General features: G+C 42.8%; 1 protein-coding gene across 3 annotated transcripts in view; it reads left to right on the top strand.

Moving 5' to 3' along the window:
- The window catches only part of ETV6 (ETS variant transcription factor 6), a 221,109-nt gene that overhangs the window by 153,785 nt on the left and 40,232 nt on the right, over nucleotides 1-27,092 (top strand). For all 3 annotated transcript variants that reach the window (XM_063075648.1, XM_063075647.1, XM_063075650.1), the window contains exon 3: nucleotides 17,093-17,257. In XM_063075648.1, coding sequence (XP_062931718.1) covers nucleotides 17,093-17,257 — 165 coding nt within the window. The remainder of the gene's footprint in view (nucleotides 1-17,092; nucleotides 17,258-27,092) is intronic.

Genomic DNA, 27,092 nt, shown 5'->3' with positions numbered 1-27,092 from the left:
GTGCCTGGTGTGTTGGAGGAAAAGCAAGGAGGTCAGTGCAGCAGGGGCAGAAAGAGGGAGAGGAAGGATGGTAGGAGACGGGTTCAGACAGCAGTCAGATCATGCAGGGCCCACAGGATCATTTTTAGGACTTTGACGTGAACTCTGAGTGAGATAAGAAGCCACTGGGGGGTTTTAAGCAGAGACGTGAGCTGTTTTAAATGGATCCTCTGGCAGGTGTGTTGAGAATAGACTGCAGGGGAACAACAGTGGAAGCTGGGAGACCAGTTAGGGACCAGTAACAAACATCCAGGTGAGAGGTGATGGTGGCCGGGACTAATGTGGTAGCAAGGGCAGTGCCAACTGCTATTACCAATGGACTGGAAAGGGATGCAAGAGAGAGGAGTTGAGGATGACTGCCAGGCGTGGGCCTTGCCAACTGGAAGAATGGAGTTGGCATTCTCTGACATGAGAAAAACTGGGAACTGCAGATTTGGACGAGTGACATGCAGAGGTCAGTTTGGGAGGTATTAAGCTTAACGTGCCCAGTAAGCATCAAAATGGACATGCTTTGTCATTCCCCAGCCCCACTGCCATTTAAACATACATCTCATGTTCTAATCCTACTGAACTACTCAGAGTTTGCCAAACGGTTGTGCTCTTTCAGGTGTCCAGGCCTTTGCACCTGCTGTTCCCTCTGCCTGGAGAGCTGTCACCCCTCCTTCAGATCAGAAAGCCTTCCCTGCTCGTGCGCTGAGGCACTGACTTGGAAATGTCTCTTTACATTCCTTTCTTCCCTACCAGAGTATACAGTCCAGGTACCATTCACCTTGCTGTCCCCTGCCCCTAATACAGAATGCGATGCATAACAGGCGCCTACTGCATCAGATGGATGGGCGAGTGGGTGGATGAGTGGAGAGATGGACAAAGGAGTACCGGGCACAATTAGGCCAAACGGTGTTTTGTTGGGAATGATGGGTATTCCCTTGGAATGTTGCCAGGTAAGATGAGCCCGCAGACGGAAGTGAAAGAAACAGCAGATGTCAGGACGTTCTTGTGTTAATCCTGCCATGTGCACTGGAACTCTCCAGCATAGGTCCCCTTTCCCGAACGCTCTGCCACCTCCCCACCCCAGTGCTGGCTCCTGCTCTTGCTCACCTGCAGCAGCAGTAAACATATACCCTGTCCTTTACACATCCAGGTCTGTAGGGGGAATTTTGCTTATAAAACCGGAAGGGTGTTTAACCTAATGACGTGCTGCAAGCCTGCTTTCCACAGGCCTCCAGGTCTGCCAGAGCGATCAGGCCTCATTATTTAGGAAGCTGCCTCAGCCAGGCATTACTAATTTGGGCATTACTAATTCGTATGCCTATTCAGGCAAATGAGCAATGAATGTAAAGTGCTTCTGTCAGGGAATTGCCAGTGTAGAGAATAGGGAGGGGCGAAGTAAAGGGAAAGGGATAGAACATGTGAGTTTTGCTTCATTTCCAGAAAGGACGGCCACTGCTTCCTGGAAGCCACACTTGGCAACAGGCATGGGGAATGGGAAAGATTTATTTCCCTTTGCCAAAGCTCAATAATTCAGCTTGAGTATTTTAGATCGATACATTTCTTGCAAAGTTTCCAAGGGCTGCATTAAAAAAGCCATTTTTAAAAATTCGCAGTCCACGACAGCATGCTCTGATGAGACTCATGTCAGCATGAGTCGGTCTTCTGAACAGACAGGGCTCTAATGAGAAAGGCGGCCGTGCAAGCAGGCGCGCCTGCGGGCAGCAGGGCCCTCCTCGCTGCGTCTGTGGGGCTCCTTCTGGGCGAGCGGTTGACTCGCTCCTCCTGAGGGCTTGCGTGGGGAAATCTGTGACTAAAACTCCATATTTCTTTGAAGCTGCCACTTGTCTCTGAGCTGGGGAGAGACTAACTTGGGGAGGTCTTCACCACAATCTAGGATTGCTGAGGTGTCTAGCCAACAGTCTGAGTCACTCGAGTTTTGGTGAATTTCTAAAAATTCCATAGTTCTGACATCTGAAGGTCATGACTTTTTGTGATAAGAGGTATAGAAAGACAGTAAAAGGTTGTGTGTCTTTACTGTTGTCATGGTGGTGGTTTGAATCCCCACTAGGAATTTCTTCTGCTTGGAAGTTATCTTCACTAGAATCGTTCCTGAGTTCTTTAAACGAGAGAACCGTGTAGCCCTCCCCCTGACTTCCAATGTCCTTTGAGCCTCACAGCCATTTACTTGTCATGGGTACTCCTCTGGATGCTGCCTCTGTTTCCTGAGTGCCGTGGACCCTGCACTTGGGGCTGTAATCCCCTTTTGTGGGACCAGAGACCCTCAGATCAATTATCACATTTCTTTCACTTACTGCCACAAAACCCAGCAGAGGTTCACCAAGAGGCACCAGAAGATTGGCGCTCTTTTTAATGAGACACCAAAAGGGTGCTGCCCCTTCAGATATGAGGTATTCTGGGACAGAGTCTGGGAAGACAGCACAGGCAGCTGCATAATTCTTAGAACCCCCAGGTAAAAACACAGCAACTCCACAGCAAAACCAAACACCTATGGACAATATTTAAAACTAAGTGACAAGATATCCCCAAGATGTATTGGGGCTTTTAATGGACCTTGGGACAGGGAAACCCCAAAATAGCCAAGAGGTATTCACTGGAAAGTCTGGAAGAAGGACTGAAAGGGACTCATTTTGCTTATTTCTGTGGCGGTGACAGCCAGTGGCCTGTGGGGCAAAGGGTGTAGAGTTCTCCAGTCGCTGTGAGCGCTGCCACTAACCAGCCACCTCCTCCTCCTGGGACAGCTCTACACTGTGGAGAGACTGCTGGCAGTGGAAGCAAAATGAACAGAATAGGAACAAGAGACTTGGGCTAGGACCTGAGGAGAAGATCCTCAGAAGGTAACAGAACCAGGAGATTTCGGAAAGCCAGCCGCCATGTGTTTGAACACTACCTGAAAACAATAGGAGAGAGAGCTTGGGAAAGTTGGAACCATCCCATTTCCTAAAAATTCAGGAAAACTAACTTCACATGAAAATGAAAACTGGAAAAGTAGTGGGGCCCAATTTTATACAAAGTTTTTATATGATAACCTAGGAGCAGAACAGCATCCCTAAAGAAAGAATGTCAAAACAACATGACTTTGGAATGATTTAGAACTGTTGGCTACTTCCAAATGAGCTAAAAAGACATCAAGAAAATGATATAAAACACGGAGGGTGGAGGCAGGGAAACGATGTTAAATCAGAATTAGAAAAACAAATGGGATGGCAAAACTCAGGGAGAAATGAAAAAAGGAACATCGTCTCAGAAACGAGGAGTAGACTAGTAAGAATACAAGATGGATCTATACAAAAGGTAATTTTTAAAGAGAAACAGAAGGTGGAAGCAGGTTTTTTAAATATGAAAGAAATAAGAGATAAAAACAGTTCAAGATACAGTGATAAATATTGAAGAAAGGCAAGAAGTGTGAACATGTGGGCAACCATCTGAGGAAGACCAAAGCCAGCTTGTGTCTCATAACTTCAGTCTCTGCCTCTGTCTTCACATGGTCATCTCTTCCCTGCATTCCCTTTTCAGGACACTTGTCATTGGGTTTAGGGCCCACCTGCATCATCCAGGATAATCTCATCTCAAGATCCTTTACCTCTGCAAAGTCCCTTTCTCAAATAAGGTCAAATTTACAGGTTCCAGGGATTAGCATGTCAATCTATCTTTCAGAGGGCCACCATTCAACCCTCTCCCGTCACCCAACTAGTAGGCGACAGAAACAAGATTTGAATTTCATTTTTCAATAAATTGGTTAAAGGAGATTTTTAGTATTTCCATCAACTTAGGTGTTCTTTCCAAGAGACAAAAGCAGACAACATGCTTTTATAAGTGATAGGGTAATAGGCAGGCGACCTGCAGACCCCCTGCAGACCTCACTTCGCTCACACTCTGCCCAGCCTCAGGGAAGCATTTTTGCACTTTGTGAATGAACCTTGCTTGTACCATCGGTGCAAGCCACTCATTCTCAGCACAGACTCCCGTGTCAAAATTAGAAAACAGACATAGCCCTCTCTGTGGAGTCCAGAACACTCACGCCTTTTCTAGTGCAGCCCTTAAGCGCCTTTGGAGGACGTAAGGCATAAATGACTGCAGGCAGAGGTGAGCAAGGTCTGTTTCCCTTTGGCACCCTCTACTATTCTGCCTCCGGGCTGCTCGAGACCCCCACCACCTGCTGTGGAGTCTGTCCTTAAAATCGAGGGTCAACTTACTCATTCCTCTGACTCACTCATCTGACTGCCTTATAAAGCAGAGTCTGAGCAGATTATATTTAGTGTTTTCCCTTTACCAGCTTCCTCTTCCACGGAGGTCTTCATGCCTTCATCCAAAGGCGTGCATGATGTAAATTTCAGACAGATGACAGAGCCAAAGAGAAAGGTGTTCTACGGCAAGGCAGGTGCCCTTTGGCCACCGAGCCAGCCCAGCCACCACCCCCCCAGTGTTGGAGTCTCAGGGGAGCCTAGAGACAGTGGAAAAGTACAGGACTTGGTTCTCTGCATATCTGTTACATATCTGTTGCTCTGGAAGGAGGAACGGGGTTGGATTTGTTTTGTTTTGTAGTTTCCCTGACTCCAAGTGGCCGTCTAAAGCCAGAGGATTAGTGACCTTTACAACTCTGATACCGAGGAATATAACTAGTGAGAAAAAAAGATTACAAATTTTTTATGGATAAATCTACAAAAGCCATTTCCCTGTGATTCTCAGGAAAGAAGGAACAAGGGATTGAGACAGAATAGAGAGACATTCTCTTTCTCTGTCACACACACATGCACACACACACACACCCGCACACAAATGCAACACGATTATCTTTAAATAGAAGTTGCTTCTCCAAGTTTGATTTTTTCATTTCATGAGGCGTCAGCAACGCTGTTAAAATGATTTCATCCTGCCTGTGTTGTCACAGTTGTCTGCCCCTGGTAATGCTGAATCAGCACCTGCTCAGACAGCCTCTCAAAAGGAGAGTCGATTCAACCAACAGGGCCTTTCAAAACACTTGAAATCACTCTCCAAAGAGTCAGGGAAGAAAAGGAAGAAGGGGGCTGATACAGAATTCTCCTTAAATGAAGACATTTTCAAGAAAAGCATTGTCGTAGAAGTGTTTTAGGTTGCTTTGCACCTTGGTCAAATCTGCCTTTTGGGCCCTGTGTGCATTTTCTCAGGTCTGTGGAGTTATGGTTGTAAAAGTTAAAACTTCTTTTGTGCTCCTTTCTCTTGGCCCCTCTTCCACCCCCAGCCACACATACCCCGTCCCCACACCCCCACACCTCCTGTTCACCTCATGCGATTCAGTGATAACAGGGACTGTCTCCATCCTGAGAAAAGGCAGCTTGCTTTTTAAAATTTGCTAGGAATTAAGAGAAAGCCGGGAGGGGAGGGACCAAGGGCAGCTGAACCTCAGAAAGGAAAGCCTCTCCTGTACCCGTGACTGGGCCGATCAGGTCTCCGTCCAGAATGAGAATGAGTTTCACTCTTATTAATGCTTTGCAAAGGAATGTTCTGTAGACTGTGGCAGACACAAGAGATGATCCGTGCGTGGTTTAAAAGAGCAAGAGGGGAAGGAAAAATATTCATTCTTCTTGATTCAGACACCCTCAGCAAATCATCCATGTTTTGTGAATCGTGCAAATCCAGCATGATCTTTATGTTCTCTGTTCCCATCCACTGTCACTGAGGATTAAAAAGCATTCTTGCACCAGCTCTCCACTAGCAGATTCAATTTGCTTGCTCAATCTGCTTGAGGTACATTTCGACTCTTACTACCTATTTTTCCACATTTTTTTCTTCTTAAAGCTGGGCTTCTTTGTGGGCATAGATGTCAATAAGCCTGATGGTAAAATGTAGCTTTCTGGCCTGCAATATGGAAAATTCTGTCCTTTTTGCCTCTTTGAATTAGAAAGTCATCTTTCAATAGCATCCCTCACTGTTTATAAACTGAGATAATTTGTAGTGATTAACCTTCACTAGTATGAATAAAAACTTTCAATATGTTACCAGTGACTTTCTAAAATACCCAAGGAAGGGACCTTCCCTATTTAAGTTCAAGGGTGTGCATTTCATAAGCACATGACACCCAGCTGTCATCATTTCTTTGTCCCCCTACTGAGTGAGAAGAAGGCATCCTTCCTTCCTCTCTTGTTTTCCTCCCCCAAATCCTGGGAGAGGTGTGTATTTCTCTTGTCAAACCTAATTTGGTATTTGCATTATATCACAGGTACGTATTGTCAGACCTGTTTGTATACACAGCCCTAAAAAATGTTAAACTGATTCTCCAAGTGTCCTTGGATGAACTTGAGATAGCCCATAAACTTTGAAATCATAGGTGGATATTCACGTGAATGTGCCTATGCATTTCGAGAGAGGGTCAGTGGCTCCGACTGAATTCTCAAGGGGATCCTTTACCTATAAAAGCTGGGAAGTATGGTTCTAATCTGTCACTTCCCCATCATTGCTATACCTCCGCATCAGCTGTCTTTTCAATATGACTGTAGTTAAAATGTTGATGTTTAGTTCATCATGAATTTTTGCATTAATTTTGATTTTTAAAATATTTCACTAAAATATTATCTTTTATCTGAATGATAAATGAGTTTTTTAAAGGTGCCCCTTAGATTTTGCACCTGAGGCAAATGCCTCACCCTAGCCTGGGACCTGAGTGGGCTCCTACTCCACTTTCTTTTCTCCAGCCTCTTACCTGCTCCAGTCTATTCTCTGTGTCTCCCCCCGAGCTATTTTACCAGCCTATGCACTGACGATGCCAGTCCCCTCCTTAAAGCACTGTACTGGTGTCTCCTTCACACTACTTGCAAGAACCGTTCGTTGCTCCTGCTTCTGAGGCTCCAGTGAGCTACAGAAAGTAATTCAGTCTCCTGGAGATACGTGGCAAAGTACAGCTAATCTGCTGTCATGTCTCTGTCTACCCATTCCCCCAAAATGCATCGAGCCCTTCTGTGTACCAGATACGGTACAGGGTCTTTATAGAGATTATCTCATGTTATATTTAAATTTGCTCTAGAAGGTAAGTACTATTCTTGGCCCTGTTTTACAGTTGGGGAAATGGAGGTTCAGAGATGTAACACCTAAGGCCACTGAGCAAGGAGGTGGCATGACCAATATTTTAATTCAGGATGATCTGACTCCAAAACCCAAGTTCTTATCTAAAATGTTGCATGCCTCTTACCACATTGGGCTTGCTGCCCAAAAGCAGAAACAAGAAAGAGTCTTATAAGTCACGTTTATGAGAACGAGTGATAAGCCCAGGGTCAGTGTTGCTGTCAATAGGTTTTCTACTGAAAACTCCTTTGTGGCTGAAACTAGTTGAAAGTCAGAAAAATCCACAAAATGAGTGTGTAAGAAAAAAAATCACTCAAGGGAATTGACTATGACTTTGGAGCGAAACATGAACATATAGTATGCCTGCTCTTAGGGTTTTGGCCAAAAGACATGAATATAACCTTCCAACCTCCACTTGGAAACTGAGTGCTAAAATACAGGGTAACCTTGAGGACCAAAATAGGAAATGTTTTGGAACTTCCAATTCCCTAGTGACAGAATTAGTGAAAGCAGTTTTGATCAAATAGCACATCCAAGGTTAGAGGCAGACCCAGAGGAACAATATGACAGGGCTTGTGGGAACACTTCCAAGCTGGCCTGGGGGCCATGTGGACACTGTAGGAGGCCCGTGGGGAAGCGGAAGGAATCAGGAGAGGTTCTGGGAAAGTGCCTCTGGGAAGCAGCTTGCAGTGCTCTGAAGATACTTGATTTTCTTTCACAAGGAAAAGCACACAGGGAGGAATTTTAAGGTGAGCCCCTGCCTGCGGCAGAAGGTGCTCTCTGAGCACTGTGCAGAGTTCTGGATCACAGCTCAACAAGGCCTGCCATGAGAAGTCAAGTTTATGGTTTATTATTTCTAATTCCCTTGCATTTTTACAGTGCATTTTAGAGTACAAGTTACTGTCATATCCATTATTTCCTTTGACCCGGAGGAAGTTCACTGGACTAATACAGAAAACTTGGAGCTAGAGTTCTGGTCCTAGGCTCATTGTGACCTTGGGAAAGTTCCTCAACCTCTCTGAGTGTCAGTTTCTTGCAGTTGTGCCAGCTTTAGCTCCCTCACAGAATAGTCACTGGGATGACGTGGATGTGGAAGCATCTGGTAATGTTTTGAACTGGACAGATCTGAAGGGTCCTGAGTAAGGGCTGAGAATGGTATAGGGGAGGAGAGGGTTACCAGTCGCGGACTGCAGAGCTGGCTCAGAAGTGGATTACCTCGTATTGGAGCTCTCTGGCTGAACAGTCTGACATCACCTGGGGGACCTTGTGTGCCAGGCACCATGTGCGCAATCCCCCTTAAATGGCATGCACGCTTTAACTCCTAACACGTGCACCTAACGGGCAGCAATTTTACCTCCCAGAAGGTAGAAGCAGCAATGAGGGGCACTGCTAATTTGGACTTAAGTCTGTCAAATAAGGAGGAATTTGTTGGCAAAGTAGAAATGATGGGAACTGGAACATCATCTTAGAATTAGGGAAGGGAAATGAAAGACATGATCAGATGTGTTCTCTCAACTTAAAAAGAGACATTTTTAAAATTTAGGTAAAAAGTACTATGATCCTGTGATCTGAAATGCTGAGACACAACTCAGGAGAGTCACGGTGCTTTTGAAAATGAAATTCTGACTTATCAACTGCACACGACTCTTATTGGAAGGAGAAGGGAGGAAGACAGCTAACAAAACTGAAGAGGCTGTATTGGGGATATTCTCTCTGATGAGCTCAATTTTTAAATAGATTTTTTAAAAACATTAAAGTAACACATACTTAATATAGAGAATGGGGAAATAAAAATGAAAAGGAGACAGTAACATCACCTATATTTCTACTGAGTGAGAGTTACTATTAATATTTTTATGTTTTATTATAATATTTTTCTGTGCATTGTTTGAGATTATTATATATGTACACATACTATACTGCCTTTCAATATAGACAGATACTCTATATAAATATTATGTTATTCGCTGCTTAATGTTCTATCACAGATGTTGTCAGTAGTTTACTTAATCATTCTCTTATTGAGGGTCTTAGTTTTTCACTATTAAAAATAACACTTCAATGAACATCTTTGTGCATGAAAGGTTTTTCCATGTAATGCGTTATTTCTCTAAGGCAGAATCTCAAAAGCTTAGAATGTCACCAAGTCATTTGCCAGAAATCATATACCAATTTATCTTCCCACTGTGTTGTGAGTACTAGTCTAATGAGCTCAAATTTTTAAAAAGAGATCTATAATGGATGAAAGAACACCTTACTGAAAAGAAAAATATAAAGGAGAGTTTCTTAGACCCAGCATGTGAAAACTAAGTGAGCCCAAAATATGAAAGATGTTTAAGAAAACAGTCAGTGTTGGGGGGTATGAGAATAAGCATGTTATCAGCTTGCGGAGGGGCTGGATGGGGTCACGTTAGCCAATGGCAAAGAGAAAGCAAAACTGTTCAACTACTGTCTTTCTTACCTCTCTTCCATGGAGGAGAGTGATCATCAGACTGAAAGAGGTAGTGCAAACATTGACATAAGGGAATCGAAGCCCAAAATGGGTGAATTGATTCTCAGAGCGAATCTAAGTTGTTCTAAATAAATCCAAGGCTCTTGACCCAGACAGATGACATCCAGGGTGGAGGTGAAAGACAAGCCACTGACAGTGATCCTTCAGGGTTGTGGGAAATGGAAGAGGTCCTAAAAGAAAGAACAAGAGCCGCTGTTTACCTGATGTTATGAATAGAAAGGGGAAAAAAGTGTGTGTACAGACCAAACCAGTTAACCTGGTGTAACGTCCAGGTGAAATTCAGGACAGATGTTCAAACATATAAGTGATGAGCATTTAGGAAAGTGTAATCACTTTGAAGCCAGCAATCTGCATCTTGTCTTCCTCTTCATCCTCTTCAGTAAGGTTGCTGTATGTTTTGTGGTTACTATATTTCTGGACATCAGGAAGGTTTTTCATTTAATTTCTGATGTTGCTTTTATGGATGAGCTTAGAAAATGTAATCCAAACACCAGAGTATTTAGATGGATTGATAATTGAACAGCTCTTCCCCAAAGGAGGCAATACCTTGATCAGTATCCATCTGAAAAGAGGGGCTTGCTGTGTCACCACAGTACTCCCGTCTCAGCCTCACTTGATTGTCACTTTTTTGGTGACCTGTTGAGGTGATAGATGCTTATGAAGCTGCAGATAATGTGAAGCTACAGAGTATTATAGATAATACAAGAAATAGAATAGATCCAAACCTGGAGAGATGGCAGCAGGCTGGAAAGATGGTTAAAAATAACAAGATGAAATCTAATATTGATTAACATATATTCTTATAGTTGGGTTTGAAGCAGCAGGGTAGGGTGAGATTATAAAAATGATCATGGTAATAATGATAGGCAAAAAACAATAGCTAATATTTATTAAATATTTGCTGTGTGCGAGGTACTCTGTGTGCTTTATAGCATCATTATCACTTGTATAATATTACTCAATACTAGCTTGTGGAGTATGCATAAAGCAAATGTACTTCACAGGGCCTGGTTTTCCAAAGCCTTGCAGTTTCAAATATTGACCTTGCAAAGGACAGGAAATTTTCCCCAGACTGTAGTCTCTGTTGTAAGATAAAGAATTGTAACACAGCAAGGTTGCTGGCTCAAAGACAGACAGGTTACTGATTGATATGTAAAGATACTGGGAAATTGCTGTAAGAAGAGAATGTTTGCTAAAATCAAGCTTTTGTTGCAAATTGCATTATGGAAGGTCACCTTGCCTGTCTTACTGAATGTTACCAGCTTCTATTGTAAAACTTGTTAAACTATACTTAGCAAAAAAACCCCACCTATGTTCTCTTCCTGTAACTTCCTGGTCTGGAGAATAAATGCAGGAAGAGAACCCCAATTCGTGGTTAATTTCCAAAATGGAAGGAATGCCTCTCTCGTGAGGGTTCCGAGAGATTAACTCCTTTTTGGGGCTTCTCACTGCTCAGAAGAGATGAGCTTTGAGTAATCTTTGATGATGGCTCTGTCACCCAGGGGAAAAGGGGTGACAAATCCATGGGAGGCAAAGCAACACTAGCTTTATGTCATCCATCTGGAAATTTGATAAGCATGTCATCAGTGATTCAGTGATACTTCACAGGCTGAAAGTTGTCCCTGTTTTTCAGTTGATGCAAGGGAAATGCAGAGAGGTTAAGTAATTTGTGTGAGGTCACACAGTAAATGGGAAATGGAGGTTTCATGCTGGTGCTCAGTACCTGCATGCTTAACCACAATGAAACTTTTAACTTTTTCCTCTTTTTAACTAAATGATGAATTTAATTTGATGTCCTGCCAAAACACCAAATAAGCTTAGACAGGCAGGTGGTTGATAATGTGGACTTAGGGACAGATCACCTGAGTTCGAATGTTGGCTCTTCCATTTCCTGGCTGTGTAACTTTGGCCCAGTCACTTAACTTCCCTGAGTTCCAGTTTTCTCCCCTGTAAATAGGGATGATGATTTATTTTCTATCTTACAGGATTGTTGTAGGGATTAAATTTTTAAGATGTCTGCAAAGCATTTAGACCGGTGCCTGGCACACAGTAACCGCTTGTAAGTGTTTGCTGTTATTATTCAGCTACTTGAGAAGCAGTATGGTGGAGTGTTACAAGCTGGCACTGTGGAGCGAGACCGCCTGGATTTCAGTCCTAGCACCACCACTTCCATTTGTGTGTGCTGCAGTTTTTTCATTTGTAAAAACAGAACAATAATCATTATAGCAATTCGATTCAGTGTAAATACCAACAATTGTTAGCTATTTTTATCAATAGAAATATCTTGTCCAGAGAAAGGAAGGTGCTGGTCTAGTTCCTAGTGCCATGTTGAGCAATGGGCGCACAGAGGTTCTCAAGAGCAGGCAGGCAGGTTGGTGAGGAGTTGTGTTTCAACCAATCAAGGACATTGAATCTGGAGGCAAGATGATGAAGCAAGAAAGTGCTAACTGTCCTCACTAAGTCAGGGGTTACAAGATTGTTCTGTGTCATCAAGTCAAATTATGAGACAACATGGGATGTTGAAAAGAGTCAGGGGACCTGGGGCAAGTTGGGTGTGATTCAGTCTCTTAATGTTTCCAGGGTTCAGTTTCCCAATTGGTAAAATGGGGTGGGATTTGGACTAGATCATCTCCAAGGTGTCTTCCTTCTTTTACATTGTATGATTCTGTCCTCCACTCCATAGAAGCTAAAGCAAATTCCTGTTTATTCAGAAGATTTGAGTTAAAGGGCATTTTTTTGTGAATGGCTACTATAGCAAAAGAGCTTGAACTGAGTATCGCTCAACCAGTAAAATCATCGATGACTCTGAGCCCTCTCTTTCCTCATGTGTTAAACTGAAATGACAATACAACAGCAACTGCTTCTTGTGGCTTTCGTAAGGCTTACAAGAGGTCACGTGTTTGAAAGCATCTTATCAACTCCTAAGTAGTATACAGATGCAAACTATTATGTTTATTATCGCCATAGCTGGATTATAACATTTCCAAGAATTAGAATATAATAACACACTCTTAAACACTAATGCGTCTTCCGTGACTCAGAAGATCTTTCAGGAAGATACAAAACCTCAGGATCAAGGTCATGGGCATGGAGTCATTCTGTAGAAAAAGGTCCTAGCTGTTGGTATTCTTTGTTTTTTAGGGTTCAGATTAAATAGGAGCATACCAACTGTATTAAACTCTGAAGGTAATAGAGATCACATACTCTAAGCCCCACATTTTACAGATGAAGTCACTGAGCCAAAGAAAAACTGAGCAGCCTGCCCAGAATCACATGCTAATTAATGGCAGATTTGGGAATAAAATCTAGGCTCCTGACTCCAAGCAAGCTTTTTATCATTAGTTTAAACATAACTCAGAAAGTCTGAAATGAGGGTAAGAATGTACTGATGGATGTGGCTGTGCCTTTGAACATGGAATTGAAGAAACATTAGAAGAAAGTTTGAGGGCCAGAGTGTGTCATTGGAGGGTATGACACCACAAACTTGACCCACTCGGGAAAAAAATGCAGTGGAATTCTTAGTAATTTCCTTAATCATAGCAGTTCACTTCTTCTGTACAAAATTCTTCTCAAAGAGTTTCCGAAATTAATTGGCATCAAAAATGCCAGTCTTAGTAAATGGCTGTCATGGACTTGATATTGTACACAGGGAGTAGTAGTATAATATAGGTGCAAAATAATGGTCTCTCTCTCTCTCTCTCTCTCTCTCTCGCTTCTTTTTTCTTTTTCCTATGTTCTTGGACTTTGTGGAGTTAAGGTTGCAAGAGGTCACTGTAAAACAGGTTATCTATGTCCCTCCTCATCTTGCCCATGCAGCTCTCTCCCATTAGCAGCTGTGAGCCGTTTAAGTGAATCAAGATGAAGCAGAGGTGAGCGCCTTGTGAGCAAGCAGCCAGTGAAGTTATTAGCACTTTATTCCTGGAGGCATTAAAGGTAGAGTCCGACCTGCACCTCCCTCCTCTTCCCATTTATAAATCTGTTTCTCCAGGGATCTACACATTTGGGGGCTATATTTTTAGTCTGTTGGTCACTCAAGAAAGCCTCCAAGGATCTAAGTCTTAGATGGGTAGGAATCAATTCACTCAGCCTTTTTTGAATCCCTAATAGATGTTGAAAACCAATCTCAATTCTGAATCTGGATGGGAGATGCATGGGTGAGCATAGCGTGATGGATAAGAGCACAGACTCTGGAGCCAGACCGCCTGGGTTCGAATCTCAGCTCCTCTTGTTACTAGGGACATGTGGCCTTAGGCAAATCCCTTGAGTGTGCTGGACCTCAGTTTTCTAATCTGAACCACTATCTCATAGGGTTGTGTGAGCAAGAAATTAAATGAACTAGTATTTATGAAGTGCTTAGAACTGTGCTAGGTACATAGAAGTGCTTAATAAATGACTATTAAGTAAATTAAATGTTCCTGATGGGACAGAGTTGTCTCCGGGTATAAGACTTTATTCCATTTAGACTGTAACACACAAGGCCTTGGGGAATGGGCTTCTTTCCTCTCAATTAGAATTGCAAAGCACATCCTACACCACAGCCTTTTTACGCAATTGACTTAAAAAGGAAATAGCAGTGGGACTTGACTTTGAACACCAGAGTTTATCAAGCCTGTTTCCAGCTCAGTGAACATGTCCACCTTCTCTCTTTATGCTAGCAGAAGAGCGTTGACTCTGATAAATTTATTGAGTAGCCTTGAGCAGGTAGCTTGCTCCGTCAGGATCACTTTTGTGCAGCTGCTAGGATTACCGCTGTGTTCCTGGTAACCTGCTGGGTCTCCTGTACACAAGCCCAGAGCCTTCTTGTCGAGTCCTGGTGAGGGGGTTTCCACGCCACAGCCCCAGTTGCTTCAGAGGCCGGGCTGTGGGAGAGATTAATGGGAAGTGAAAAAAGAAACTGTTGTTCTTAACCGGCAGAGCTGTTTGGAGTGTGTGACTCTTCTTGTATTTAGGGAAAAGATTACTCATGAGTATTTTCTTCCATAGAATAAAAGAACCTCAAATCACTACTTGTGCCCCCACCCCTGCTCACCCGCCCCTCTCCCTTTCAGTGCGCTCTGCAGAAACTTCAGCATTTCACTCTCGTTTCCCTCCCCGGTGGGGTTCAGTTCTGTATTTGCTTTGGCACCCGCACTCCCGATCAGCTCCCCGTCCTTTTTCCTGCTCCTGACCGAGTCTTCTGTGCTCGGGCCTCTCACCCACCGCCAGGCACTTCCCCAGACCACGCCTGACTGTGCTCGTGCTCCCATGGGAAGCAGAAGAGGGCGAATGTCCGTAGTAATGGATCACTGTGCTGCTCATGTGCAAAGGCCACACCACTGACAGTAAGAAGTAAGGTTGAAGGTTTTCACCAGTTCACAAGCTGAGATTTTGCCAAGCCAGCCTCAGGGCCACTCCCACCCCACTGCGATTCCACATATGCATCTTCAAGGTCATTGGAGAGAACTGGGGCACCTCCTGAATCCAAGAGCCATTTTAATAGGCATCCCCTCCCAGCCCAGTCAAGAGTCAGAACAAAACCTTGAGTCCTTTAGTGGCCATGTGTTACTCTAAAGATTATAGAGCAGCAACACACTACACATTATTATTCTACTACCACTTTATAATGCTACTTTTTTTTTCATGTGGAAAAATTATTAAAAACACCAAGAAAAACCTCTTAAATGCCCATTTCTTATTATTACAATACCTAGTAGTTCTTTATTGGTGCCCTACAAGATGGACTAGTTTTGAGAAGACTTCCACAGAGTTAGAGGAAGCCAGCTACCATACTTCAAAACAATATTTTGCGAAGGAGCCACTTGGAAGACACAGCCAGTAGTCATGCCTAGAGGCCCTGGACATTCCCTAGGGGATCCGAGCCATTTGTTCTCCACTCCAACAAGGAAAAGCAGCCCATCCCATAGACCAGTCAGTTCTCTGTCATGTAGCTGTTGAGGATGAAAGGTGATTGTTTCCAAGATCAAACTGAAGGACGCTTTTTATAACACATTAAGGGAGTCTCCTTAGCAAGTTTAAGCATGTTGAGGGACTGAAGTTCCTCTTAGCAAATGCAGATTTCATTTTATTCTGTTGGAACTATTGATTCATTCCATGTGATTTTAGAGAATATTGAGCATCTAGTTTCTTCTATCCAGCAGTTGTTACATTTTTTGTCTTAGGACTCCTTTTGATTCTTAAAAATTATTAAAGACCCCAATGAGCTTTTGCTCATGTGGGTTATATCTATCTATATGTACCATATTATAAATTAAAACAGAATTTTTAAAATATTTATTTATTAAAAAATAATAAGCCAAGTATGGGGATACTTCAAAAAGTTTGTGGAAAAAATAGAACTTAAAGATAATATGAACTGATTTTGCATGAACTTCCTGAGGTACTTTTGTATACTTAATATACATATTTTTTAAAGATTTTTTCCATCACAAAAAAATATAGTCATGAGTAGCATTGTTATACATTTTTGCAAGTCTCTTTAATGCCTAGCTTAATAGAATATGGCTAGATTCTCATATCTGTTTCTGCAGTCAATCTGTTGCAATATCACATATCACACAGCCTCTAGAAAATTCTGCCATATACTCATGAAAGAATGAGGGGGAAAAGGGCAAGTAATTTCTTCATATTATTGTGGAAAGAGTATTTACTTTATAGATACTCTGCAAAGGTCTTGGGAACTCTGAGGGGTCCCCAGATCACACTTTGAGAACCTGTGTTCTAACCACTTGAGTGATATGTCAAAGATTTCCCAGAGCAGCAAAATAAAATGTAGACTCATAGTCAGGATCCCATAGGTCCAACCTGAGCTACCCTCTCAGCCTCAGCTCCAGACCTCCCTCCAGTCCTCTTCTGGTCTTACTCAGAGTCCAAGTACCACCCCAACCAGGAAATTCTAACATCAGCAAATAGAATAAAAAGGCAAAGACCTTTTATTCTTACCTTGCCCTCTTATTCCCAGAGGCTAGCCTGATGGTTTCCCAGAGGCTGAGTGAATGGCTCTTCCTGGAAGAAGTTTCAGGGAACATTTTATTATTTGGCAGCTCTGGAAGGTCAAGCCCAGTTATGGAACATTCTCACTTCAAAAGGACTCTGAGCTACACTCGGATCAGCTCTGATTCTCGGGGTCCCCCCCCCAGTGCACACTGAGATTTACCATGATTCTGAGCCCCCCTTGGGTGCCACAGGCCACCATAGAAGAAACCTGGAATTAGGACAGCCCCTGGGTCTGGGCAGGGAAGGGAAGAGCTTGAAGACCCACCACCCTTTGCACACATGAGAAAGGACCTTTTTCTCATTTTGCCTCTCTATAAGAAGTTAATCTGACAGCACGTTTCAGCACTTACAAGCTAGAATTTTAACCTGGGACTCAGAGTTGAACACCAGGGCTCTTGAGACACGGAGACTCAATTTTGTTAACTATTCAGAGATCTTTTCCCTTTTTTCCGACTGCAACTGACAAGACCTTTTTTCTCTTTCTGCCTCGCTCTCCAACAGGCTTGCAGCCAATTTACTGGAGCAGGGATGACGTAGCCCAGTGGCTCAAGTGGGCTGAAAGTGAGTTTTCTTTAAGGCCAATTGACAGCAACACGTTTGAAATGAACGGCAAAGCTCTCCTGCTGCTGACCAAAGAGGACTTCCGCTATCGATCTCCTCATTCAGGTGAGAGGCGGACACTCGTGACACGTGCTCAGCTCAGAGAATCCCTGAGGCAGTGGTTGGCCGCTGCCACCACTCATCCTTCCCAGGAGCTCTCCCCAGGAGGTCATCGCGAGCACAGGACAAGGACAGCTTAGGAGGAGGATGCCGCTGACATAGCCGGTTTGAGGGGAGAAGAGGAAGCGTTTCCAGATCGAGGGGAGACTTTTAAGGTTAGGAGAGGTCACCCATGTATGACCTACAGACATTGGAACTTAAGGGATCTAGTTGTGCCACCAAATAAAGAACAAAATGTTATTCAGGCCCTTTTGCTCTAGCTTGACCCGGGTTCTGAAGGTGTCTACAAGAGATGTCCGAGAGTGAGCGCAGGAGGTCCTCAGTTAAAAATAAAGAGGGGAAGGGATTGAGCATTGCTAAAGGAAAGTAGAAATAAGGGAAGTGTAGGTAAGGACTGGCAAATGGGGAGATCCTAGCAGCCAACGTAAGTCTAGAGATAAACTTAAAGGGCTTCGAGTGATTTCTTTTGGAAACACTGACATTTTCGACGTAATGCATCTTGCAAAATCCTGAAAAATAGAAGTGGAAGTTTCCTCAGGCTCATCTAACTAGGAAGATTCAAAATAAGGGGCTCCTAAGACCACAATGGAAGATTTAATTCAGTAACAAGCATTTGTACCTGCAAAGTGTATTGCTCGCATGGGTAAGACTCCAAATATGCTTCTCTATTTCTTAAATCATGGATATTTAGAAGATAGCTATCCAGGAACTACCTGTGTCAGAAGGGAACTTCGGTCTCAGGTTTTTGCCTCTTGAGGGGTGAGTTATTGAAATTCCAAAAGGCGCTCATTCTGTGGAGTCTCAATGCAGCCCCTGACTTTGGTGTGACTTATCTGGCAGAGTCCCTTTTTTCCTTGGCAAAGGGCAAAGATCCTGCATAAGACCTTGGCATACAGTTCAACCCTTATTTACTCCTGGAGGCCTGCCAGGACTTAATAAACTAACTGTCATGAGGAAACGTCCCCGTTACAGGGAATGAGATAAAGCCATAGAACAGTATCTCCCCGTTTTTCCCAATTGCAACAGACCGTTTATATGAAGAAACGCTAAAGGGGAGTTTCCTCCAAAGTATGGATGTTTTTGAAACTTGAAAGTTTCTAACTCTGAAAAACAGGTAATTTTTAAGGTTCTGTCAGGGTCACAAACATACCTGAAACATTTTGTCTCAAATCATTGACTCTGAAATTTCAGAAAAAGAAACCTGTAAGACAACCACATAAATAAGTTAAACTGTCCTAAATAGTTCCTTTGAGTTTATTGCAAAATACTTCCCTTTTCTGTTCCAGTGGAAACTCAAGGATATTATATACTCAAAGAGGCAAAGTTACATATCTGGAAGAAAAAAACCCTCACTCTTAAGTGTTCCAGTGAAACCGTTCATGAAAGCAAACAGAGGAAAACACGGTGATTTGTTTTGACTTGATCTGACTTAAACTTGGGCAAGCTTTCCTCCCTACACCGTATCTCAGGTGCTCCTTTTTATTGCTGGTTTATTCTTCTCCCCAGCGACCTCCCAACCTGACTTAAGAGACTAGGTTCTCTCTGCTCAAAGCTGTAAACAAAGATACGTGGGAGCCTGAGCTCCTGGCCACATGACGAAGTCTTTGCCCAGGTGGGCCATGTGGAAGATGGCAGTGCTCTCGGGGAAGTCACTGTCCCACTAGCGGGGCAGGATGGCATTGACCCTCAAGACCAAATAAAGCTGGAGAAGGGAGAGTGTGGAGTAGGGTGGTCTCATGAGAGAAGGAGTGGAGCTGGTCTAGAGAACACGGAGGATGGGTGGGCTCGAGCAGGCAAGGGTCATTGGAACAGCACTGGCCTGGTATATTTGAGCGACAGGCAAATGAATGGAAGAGGTGGGAAGACCAAGTGTGGACACGGGGTGCTGTCGGCCGCAGTTAGGTGTTGGAGGGAGAAACTCTCATCCCATGAGTATTCACTGAGCCCTGTGGGCTAAGGGAGTTCAGGGGTAGGAAAGGCCATTTCTAGCCTGACTGTCACATGAAGCTCAAGGGTGTGGAAGTGGAGCTGGACTTTGAAAACTTTGAAAGGTGTGCGAGAGGGAGATGACAGGGTGTTACAGAGAAGGGGAGGCCGGCGTGTGTGCTGGAGGAGTTTGGGTGCAAGGCTGCAGGCTGGACCCTCCGGCTGAGACACTGTCGTTGCCCCTCACACGTCTGACCACCACCGCCGCCTGTTTCCAGTGGCACTGACTTTCTCGTAGAAAGCTTTACTTGACTCCCATCCCTGCTTTCCTAATTCCACCCACCTTCCTCTCCCCCGCCTCTTCCTGCCTCAGTCTGCATTAGGTGTTGTTCCTTTTTTATCCCAGAGTGTTCTCTGCCTCTGTTGTGGCCCCGGACACACACGCACGTGTGCACACACACACTACCCTGTGTTCCACGTGATTGTTGTCTATTCTGTATCCCTCCCCTAGAGTTGAAAGTTCAGTGCAGGCAGGGACTGTGTCCTCCTGAGCTGCCTTGTCTCCGATACCTAGCACCAGGTTTTGCATCCAGTGGGCACTCAATAAATATCGGTTGAATTATGACCCAGCTTTTTTTTTTTTCTTTTTTTTTTTTATGACCCAGCTTAAGAGTACCTTCAAAACCCAGTTAAGAGGTGTGGATTTGATTTTGCGGGTAATGGGAAACCACTGAGAAGTTTTGATCAGGAGAATATGATTGGAGCTCTCCCTCTGGAACAGACATGTGCCACCAGTGCATAGGGTCGATCCACTGGGTCACTAAAAGCAGGACAGCTAGTTAGAGTGCTGCCATCCTGATGCGAGACAGCGAAGTCCAGAACTGGATCAGTGAGACTAAAATAATAGTGCTTCAGGCACAAAGTGGTTAGCTAAGCTGGGGAGTGGATTTGGAAGTGGTGGTGAGAGTTCACTCTGGGGCAGCACCACTGCGTCCTGCTCTGCAGTGGAAATCTGTAACAAGAGCCAGGCCAGGGCTGGGAGGATGGGTCTAAGCATCATCCCCATTATGTATACTTATGAGCTGGGCATTAAGATGAATTTATACTGTAGCTAATTTAATTAAGGCATCAATCAGAAGGCCAGGGACAGAATTTCAAAGTGATGCCTGCCAGTAGGGGCTGCAAGAAAACTTATCACAAAACAGAAGACTATTGTCAGAGTGTTTGGAGGACAGAACTAAGGAGGTGAGAAGGCCACCTGGTAGGTGACCGTGTCATGATGTAGCCACTGGTGGTCTCCTTGGCAGAGACAAGGTTTAGACTGGAAATCTTTTTCATTTCTCAGATGTAACATTTGCCACTGTTTCTTCTCACATGGCTTTCTGCTTTAGCTATTGGTGTAGTAGACGTCCTGAGACCTGGAGTCTACACCTGGCTCTTCACAAATCTCATCACTTCATTTGGCCTTGTTTTCTTCATCCCTAAGGTGGGGATTTTTCCATGTGGATCTTCAGAGCCCTTCAACTCGTAACAGTTCAGCCCTACGTCAACACAGAAACAGCATTAGGCTTCTTGTAAATAGTACAGCCTCCCACCCTACAGTCAGTGAATAAGTGCTTCAATCTCCTTCAACCTGTGTACCTTGTAAAACTTACACTTCACCCAATTTTTTTTTTCCTGTTGCCTTCCCATGAATCATTTTTGCTGCATAAGGAGAAAAAGCAGTAGCTGCTCACTAGTCACAGTACTGCTGGATGAAACAGAAGAATCTGGCTGGCCTGTCACCGTGAATGGATGTCTGTACGTTCCACCAGCCTTGTTTCCTGCCTGGCCTCTCCCACAGTTATGCTCTCTGTATATAGAAATAACATTCCACAACACAACACATCTCCAATGTAGAGAGGAGAGAACTGGACTCAGTGAGTTATAATTTCCTGAAATATCCATATACCCTAAGTTAAAATACAGCCATATTCTCCACTCAGGTTAACAAATTACACTTACCTCATGCACTTCCAGTACAAGAGTCCTCTGTTTCAACCCCTAGAATGAAGCAGGGAACATTTGGAATGTGCTTTAAATATCTATATAGTCTCTAAACAGAAGATTTCAAGGTTGAGGATAAATGGGGTATTTTCTTTGGGATAGTCTCCCAGTCAGCAGATACAACAAGGTGACAGATTTATAACATTTGCTAAGCTAAAAAGTTAAAGGGATCCCAATTTTATAAAAGCTCACCAGAACAGAACAAATTTACCTAGTCCTAGCTACTAGATAGTTATCACATTAAATGGTTCCAGGGTGATTTAAATTCAGAAAAGTATTTGATTACTTAACTACTTTGAGACTCTGAGAAAACACATTAATAAGACGGAACAGACAAGTTAGCATTTCTCTTACTTAGAGTTATCCATTGCATGACATTCAGGTGGAGTGGATTTATGTACTCATTATTTTAAGTGAACAAAGAAACCCACAAGTTATTATCAATTTAATTCACGTTATGCTCTCTATCAATGCTAAAAAAGGGAAAGAAACATATTTTCAAAGTTCCGTCAGTTCAATCCAGCAAAAATTTATCGGGGATTTGCTAAATGTATTGGGAATTTTAGTATAATAAAATTTGCAGTCTTTTACAAATTCTACAATGTGATTTTACAAATTCTTTCTTCCCTTCGCAACCCACCAGAACCTTTGTCTTTGGAAATATGCTCTGCTTGTATTCTTCAATATTATCTTTCAAGATTCAGCTGAAGATAGTAGTCTGTGTCTACATATAATTCCTTGAGCCGATCTGCCTGTTAATTTCTATTAAGTAACGGTAGATGGTTTGCTGGATTGAATGGCTGTGTCAACTGGCTGTTTTAGAATTATGTCAGAAGATCTGAGGATATGGGTCACAGAAGGGGAATTGTGGCCCTGAAATGTGGGAGTTCTAGCAGATATTACCCTTGCCTGAAGCCCCCCAGAGATGGCTCTTTTCTTACTCTGTCTTTGAACAAGCAAGAAGGTGTGTATCACACATCAGGGGAAAAGTCACTTAATTTCTTAGCACCTCACTTGTCTCATTTCTGGAATGGTGATGGCAATTCTTCTGTCATACCGAGTGGTGTTATGACAACATACATAAAGCAAGGTGTACAGTGCTTCCTTTAATAAAGCACATATTTATTTCACAATATTTGTTTTTTTAAAATTCTTGTAATATCACAGATTTAGTCTTCCTGATTCCCTTATGGTCTAAGTTTTATCATTTAGATCCCCAAAGACTCGATGACTTTTCCTTATTTAGTGCTGACGATATCTGAAAACACCTTCTCTCGTGCCCCTACCTTGACATTTTTTCAACCAATAACAGAAATGTACTTAGAACAGTAACATTCAAATGGTTAATTTAGACCTGATGGTTTTTTTTTTTTTTTTTTTTTTTCTCTTTTTAGAAAACTGTACTTAAGGGATTATTATACTTTTAGCACCCTTTCCAGCTTTTCTCCACCTGATATTAGGTTATTAGATAATGTCAAAATTGTCAAATGCACTTTTACATGTGCAAATAATCTTGAGATTAATGACTCCTAAAATAAAACAAACTATTAGGATCATTTTCTATTTTAATAACTGGTTATTAATTCAGTTGTGTTAGGGTTGGAGTAAAACTCCAGTTTGAGCTACAAGAATATTAAAGGAGAAACTCATAGAAAAAGTACCTTATTGACTTACTTTGCTTCAACTTCATTGCTAATATTCCATACACATTATGTCTAGGGCCACGCCTAAACCACTTCCCATTGGTTTCAAACACACGGGCAGTTTGTAGATTCTGCATAGAACTGGTATTCCAAAATAGATTTTGTCTGAAAGAGCAGGTGAACCCAAGATGCTGACAAAGATTAGGTGCTTATGTTGGTGCTAAGAAGTTGCTGGTCCACTGAAGTGTGTACCAGCAGAGTATGTTTGCAAATTCTGAAAACAAACCTGAAAGATCTGAAGCTTCAAGAAGACAAAATTATATTGGATATTAAAGGAGAATAGACAATGGGAAGGCCAATGTGTAGAGCTAGTTGAGATAAATGAGTTGGAACTTTTGAAGAAGTAATGTCAAAATATCGAACACTGCAGGCAAGGGGCAAGACTGGCCATAGTGTACAGGTTAATCCTTGAGTAATCTTATACCCTGTATGGCTCATCCACTACTACTTAATACTAATAAAAGCATAATGAATTATTGGTGAATACCCAAGTTCAAGTCATAGAATAAATAAAGAATAATAGTTTATTCTCAGTACAGTTTAAATGTTTTCTTCAAGTTTTATTGGTAAAATATATCATGCATGGTGAGGTTTTCAAAAGCACTATATGATTTAAATTCAGCTCTTAAACGGTATAGTTTGATGTATCGTAAAATCTAATAAAAATGCTAAAGCAGAAAAAAAATTTGTTTTTTTAAGAGCTTATTATTTTGTTTATCTTCCCTTATATTCTATATCCAGCTAAAGGTAATTGTCTTACTGTATCTGTTTTCTAACTGATTTATTCTTATCTTAAATATAATAGTCACATTTTCCCACAACCTGCCTCATTTCTCTCAGGGTCTCTGTGTCTAAGACATTAAGTATTAAGCTAAATTTCAAACATCTATTCCTAAAATAAAAGACTAGATTATTTTTATGGTCACAGAAGACACTGCATTAAATTTAAAAGCTTGTAATTGAGTCAGCCTACAAAAATAGATTGAATGAGTGCTTGGAAACTAGGATTAAGCAGAGTTAGGAGACCAAGCAGTCCCGTTACAGGAATGGCCTTAGATGGCCACCGGTGGGGTCCCACTGGGCCAGCCACTGCACTGTTGTTTTTGCTGTTGAATTCATAATGAAACTCAAGGGACTGAAGCCTAAGGCTGCATCCTGAGCCTGCCACAGGCAGAAAGGACCCAGCAGAGAGAATTTTCTGACAAATCTAAAACGTCTCCCTCCTATACCAGGCATGCTCTTACTTTTTTAAAGAACTGGACAGAAGGAAACTAAAATCTCTTAATAACAACAAAAGAGAAGATAACACTGCAAATTTAAGAATGTTTTACTTCAGATAGTCTACATATGAGGATATATACAAAGCAAATCATCATCTGAAAAATGCAAATTTTAACAATGTTAAGGTTCTACTTTAAATCTACTAAGCTTGAGAAATTAAAAGTTGTGAGACTCCATGGGAAGCTGTAGGTAGTGTTGCAGATGACACTAAACATAGGTCCAGCCTTCTGAAAATAAGCAGTGTGTAATAAGAGCTTTAAAACTAATCAGACCCTTTCACTGATAATTCCATTGCTAAGAAAATATTCCAAGGATGGGGGGGGGGAGATGCCCTTAGCAACTCTATTTATAATAGTAAAAACTAGAAATTTCCCAACCACCCCCGATATGGGACTAGCCAAACTAACTCAGGGAAGGTAAATGTAAAACTGTAGCTTTGCAATCATTCATTCACCTCTCGTCTATTATCTCTTTAGTGGATTATGCAGGGCCTTGCTGATCATATTCAGGATTTTAAATGCTATTTTAAAGACAAGCAGAGGCCATTCAAGGTTTCAAGCAGAGTATTGGCATGACAAAGTACAGAAGTGAAAAGTGGAGGTGGGAAAAAAGTGTGTGTATTAGTCTGTTTTGCGTTACTATAGCAGAAACACCTGAGAATGGGTGATTTATAAGAACAATAAAATTTATTGATTACAGTTTCTGAGGCTGGGAAGTCTAAAGTCCATCTGGTAGTGACGACAGTGGCACAGGGGTCTCACATTGCAAGATGGTGAAAGCAGAGAGAGCAGAGAGAGAGAGACAGACTCTCCTCTTCTTTTAAAGGTCTCAGAACCACACCCCTGGCCACCATTTTTAATCCATTCACTACTGCATGGTCCTATAATCCAATCATCTCTTCAAGGCTCCACCTTTCAACTACCATAATAGGATCTCCCACCCTCTTAACAGTCACAATTTCTAATACATAAAACTCGGGGGACACAGTTCAAGCCTCAGAGAGTTTTGGGGGACATAATTCAATCCACTACATTCTACCCCTGGCCCCCCCAAACTCATGTCCTTTTCACATGCAAATACATTCATTTCATCCCCCAAGTATTAACTTGTCTCAACTCAAAAGTCCAAAGTTCAAAGTCCCATCTGTGAAATCAATACAAGTTATCTACTTCCAAGATACAATGGTGGGACAAACATACGGTACATATTCCCATTCCAAAAGGGAGAAATAGGCCAAAAGAAAGGTGTAACAGGTCCTAAGCAAGTCTGAAACCCAGCAGGGCAGGCATTAAATCTCAAGGCTGGTGAATCAGGTAACTTGACTCCATGTTCAATGTCCTCTGCACACTGATACAAGGGTTGGGTCCCTAAGTCCTCTGGCAGCTCCGCTCCTATGGCTTTCCTGGTCTCAGTTGATGCTTTAGCTCTTGCAGGCTGGCATTGCATGCTGGTAGCTCCACAGGTCTGGGGTCTCCATGATGGTCCCGCTCTCACAGCTCCACCAGACATGGCACTGATGGGGTTTCTCCGCTGCAACTCCGACCCCTCGTTTTCACTTGGTATTGCTCTAGCAAGGGCTGTCTGCAGTGACTCTACACCTGCGACAGGTCTCTTCCTGGGTCCCCAGACTTTTCCATACATCCTTTGAAATCTGGGTGGAGGCTCCCAAGCCTCTACAGCTCTGGCATTCTGCAATCCTGCAGACCTAACATCATGTGGATGCCGCCAAAGCTTCCAGCTTGTATTTTCCAAAGCTGCAGGTCCAGCCACACTTGGGGCCAACTTAGTCACAGTTCAAGCAGCCAAAACAGCTGGGGTGCTGGTGTGGGGAGCAGTTTCCCAAGGAGGCCCTGGACAGCAAGCCCATGGAGGGTGCCTCAGGCCAGTTCCCTAAGACTATTTTGTCTACCTAGGCCTTGGGGCCTGAAATGGGAGGGTTGGCCCCAGAGGCTTCTGCAATGCCTTAAGGGCCTTTTCCCACTTCTCTTGATAATCCTGTTCTTTTGCACTAACCTTCTTAGTACCATTGGATTTTTCTTCTGAAGATGCTCTCTGCTTCTCTACCACATGGCCAGGCTGCAAATTTTCCAAATCTTTCCCCTCTGCTTCCTTTTTAAATTCTGGCTTTAGGTCGTGCCTTTGCCACTATAACTCAGTGTAGGCTGTTACAAGTAGCTATGCAACTTCCTTAATTCTTTGCTGCTTAGAAATTTCTTCTGCCAAACATTCCGTTTCACAACTCTTAAGTTCCAACTTCCACAAAGCCCTAGGGCAGGGACACAGTGCAGCCAAGTTCTTTGCCAGTTCACAGCAAGGGTGATCTTTGCCCCAGTTTCTGAAAAACTCCTTCTTATTTCTATCTGAGATCTCCTTAGAATGGTCTCTACAGTCCATATTTCCATCAGCATTCTGGTCGCCACCACATAACCAGTCTCTAAGACATTCCAAACTTTCCCTGGTCTTCTTGTCTTCTAAATTCCCACCAGCAGCTAGGCTTTTTCTAGCCTGTTCCTCTAAATTCCTCCAGCCTCTCCTTAATACCAAGTTCCAAAGCCATTTCCACATTTTCAAGTATTTGTTATAAGCAACATCCCACTCCTGGTACCAATTTTCTGTATTAGTCCATTTTGTGTTGCTATAACAGAAACACCTGAGACTGGGTGGTTTATAAGAAAAACAAAATTTATTGCTTACAGTTTCTGAGGCTGGAAAGTCCAAAGTCCATCTGGTATGGCAACAGTGGCCCAGGGGTCTCACATTGCAAAATGGTGGAAGCAGAGAGAGCAGAGAGAGCAAAAGGCAGACTCTCCTTTTCTTGATTAAAG

This window comes from Cynocephalus volans, chromosome 12 (genome assembly GCF_027409185.1).
Source record: "Cynocephalus volans isolate mCynVol1 chromosome 12, mCynVol1.pri, whole genome shotgun sequence".
Classification (NCBI taxonomy): Eukaryota; Metazoa; Chordata; class Mammalia; order Dermoptera; family Cynocephalidae; genus Cynocephalus; species Cynocephalus volans.
Note: the sequence above shows the minus strand (reverse complement) of the source record. Positions and strands in the feature narration are given on the sequence as shown.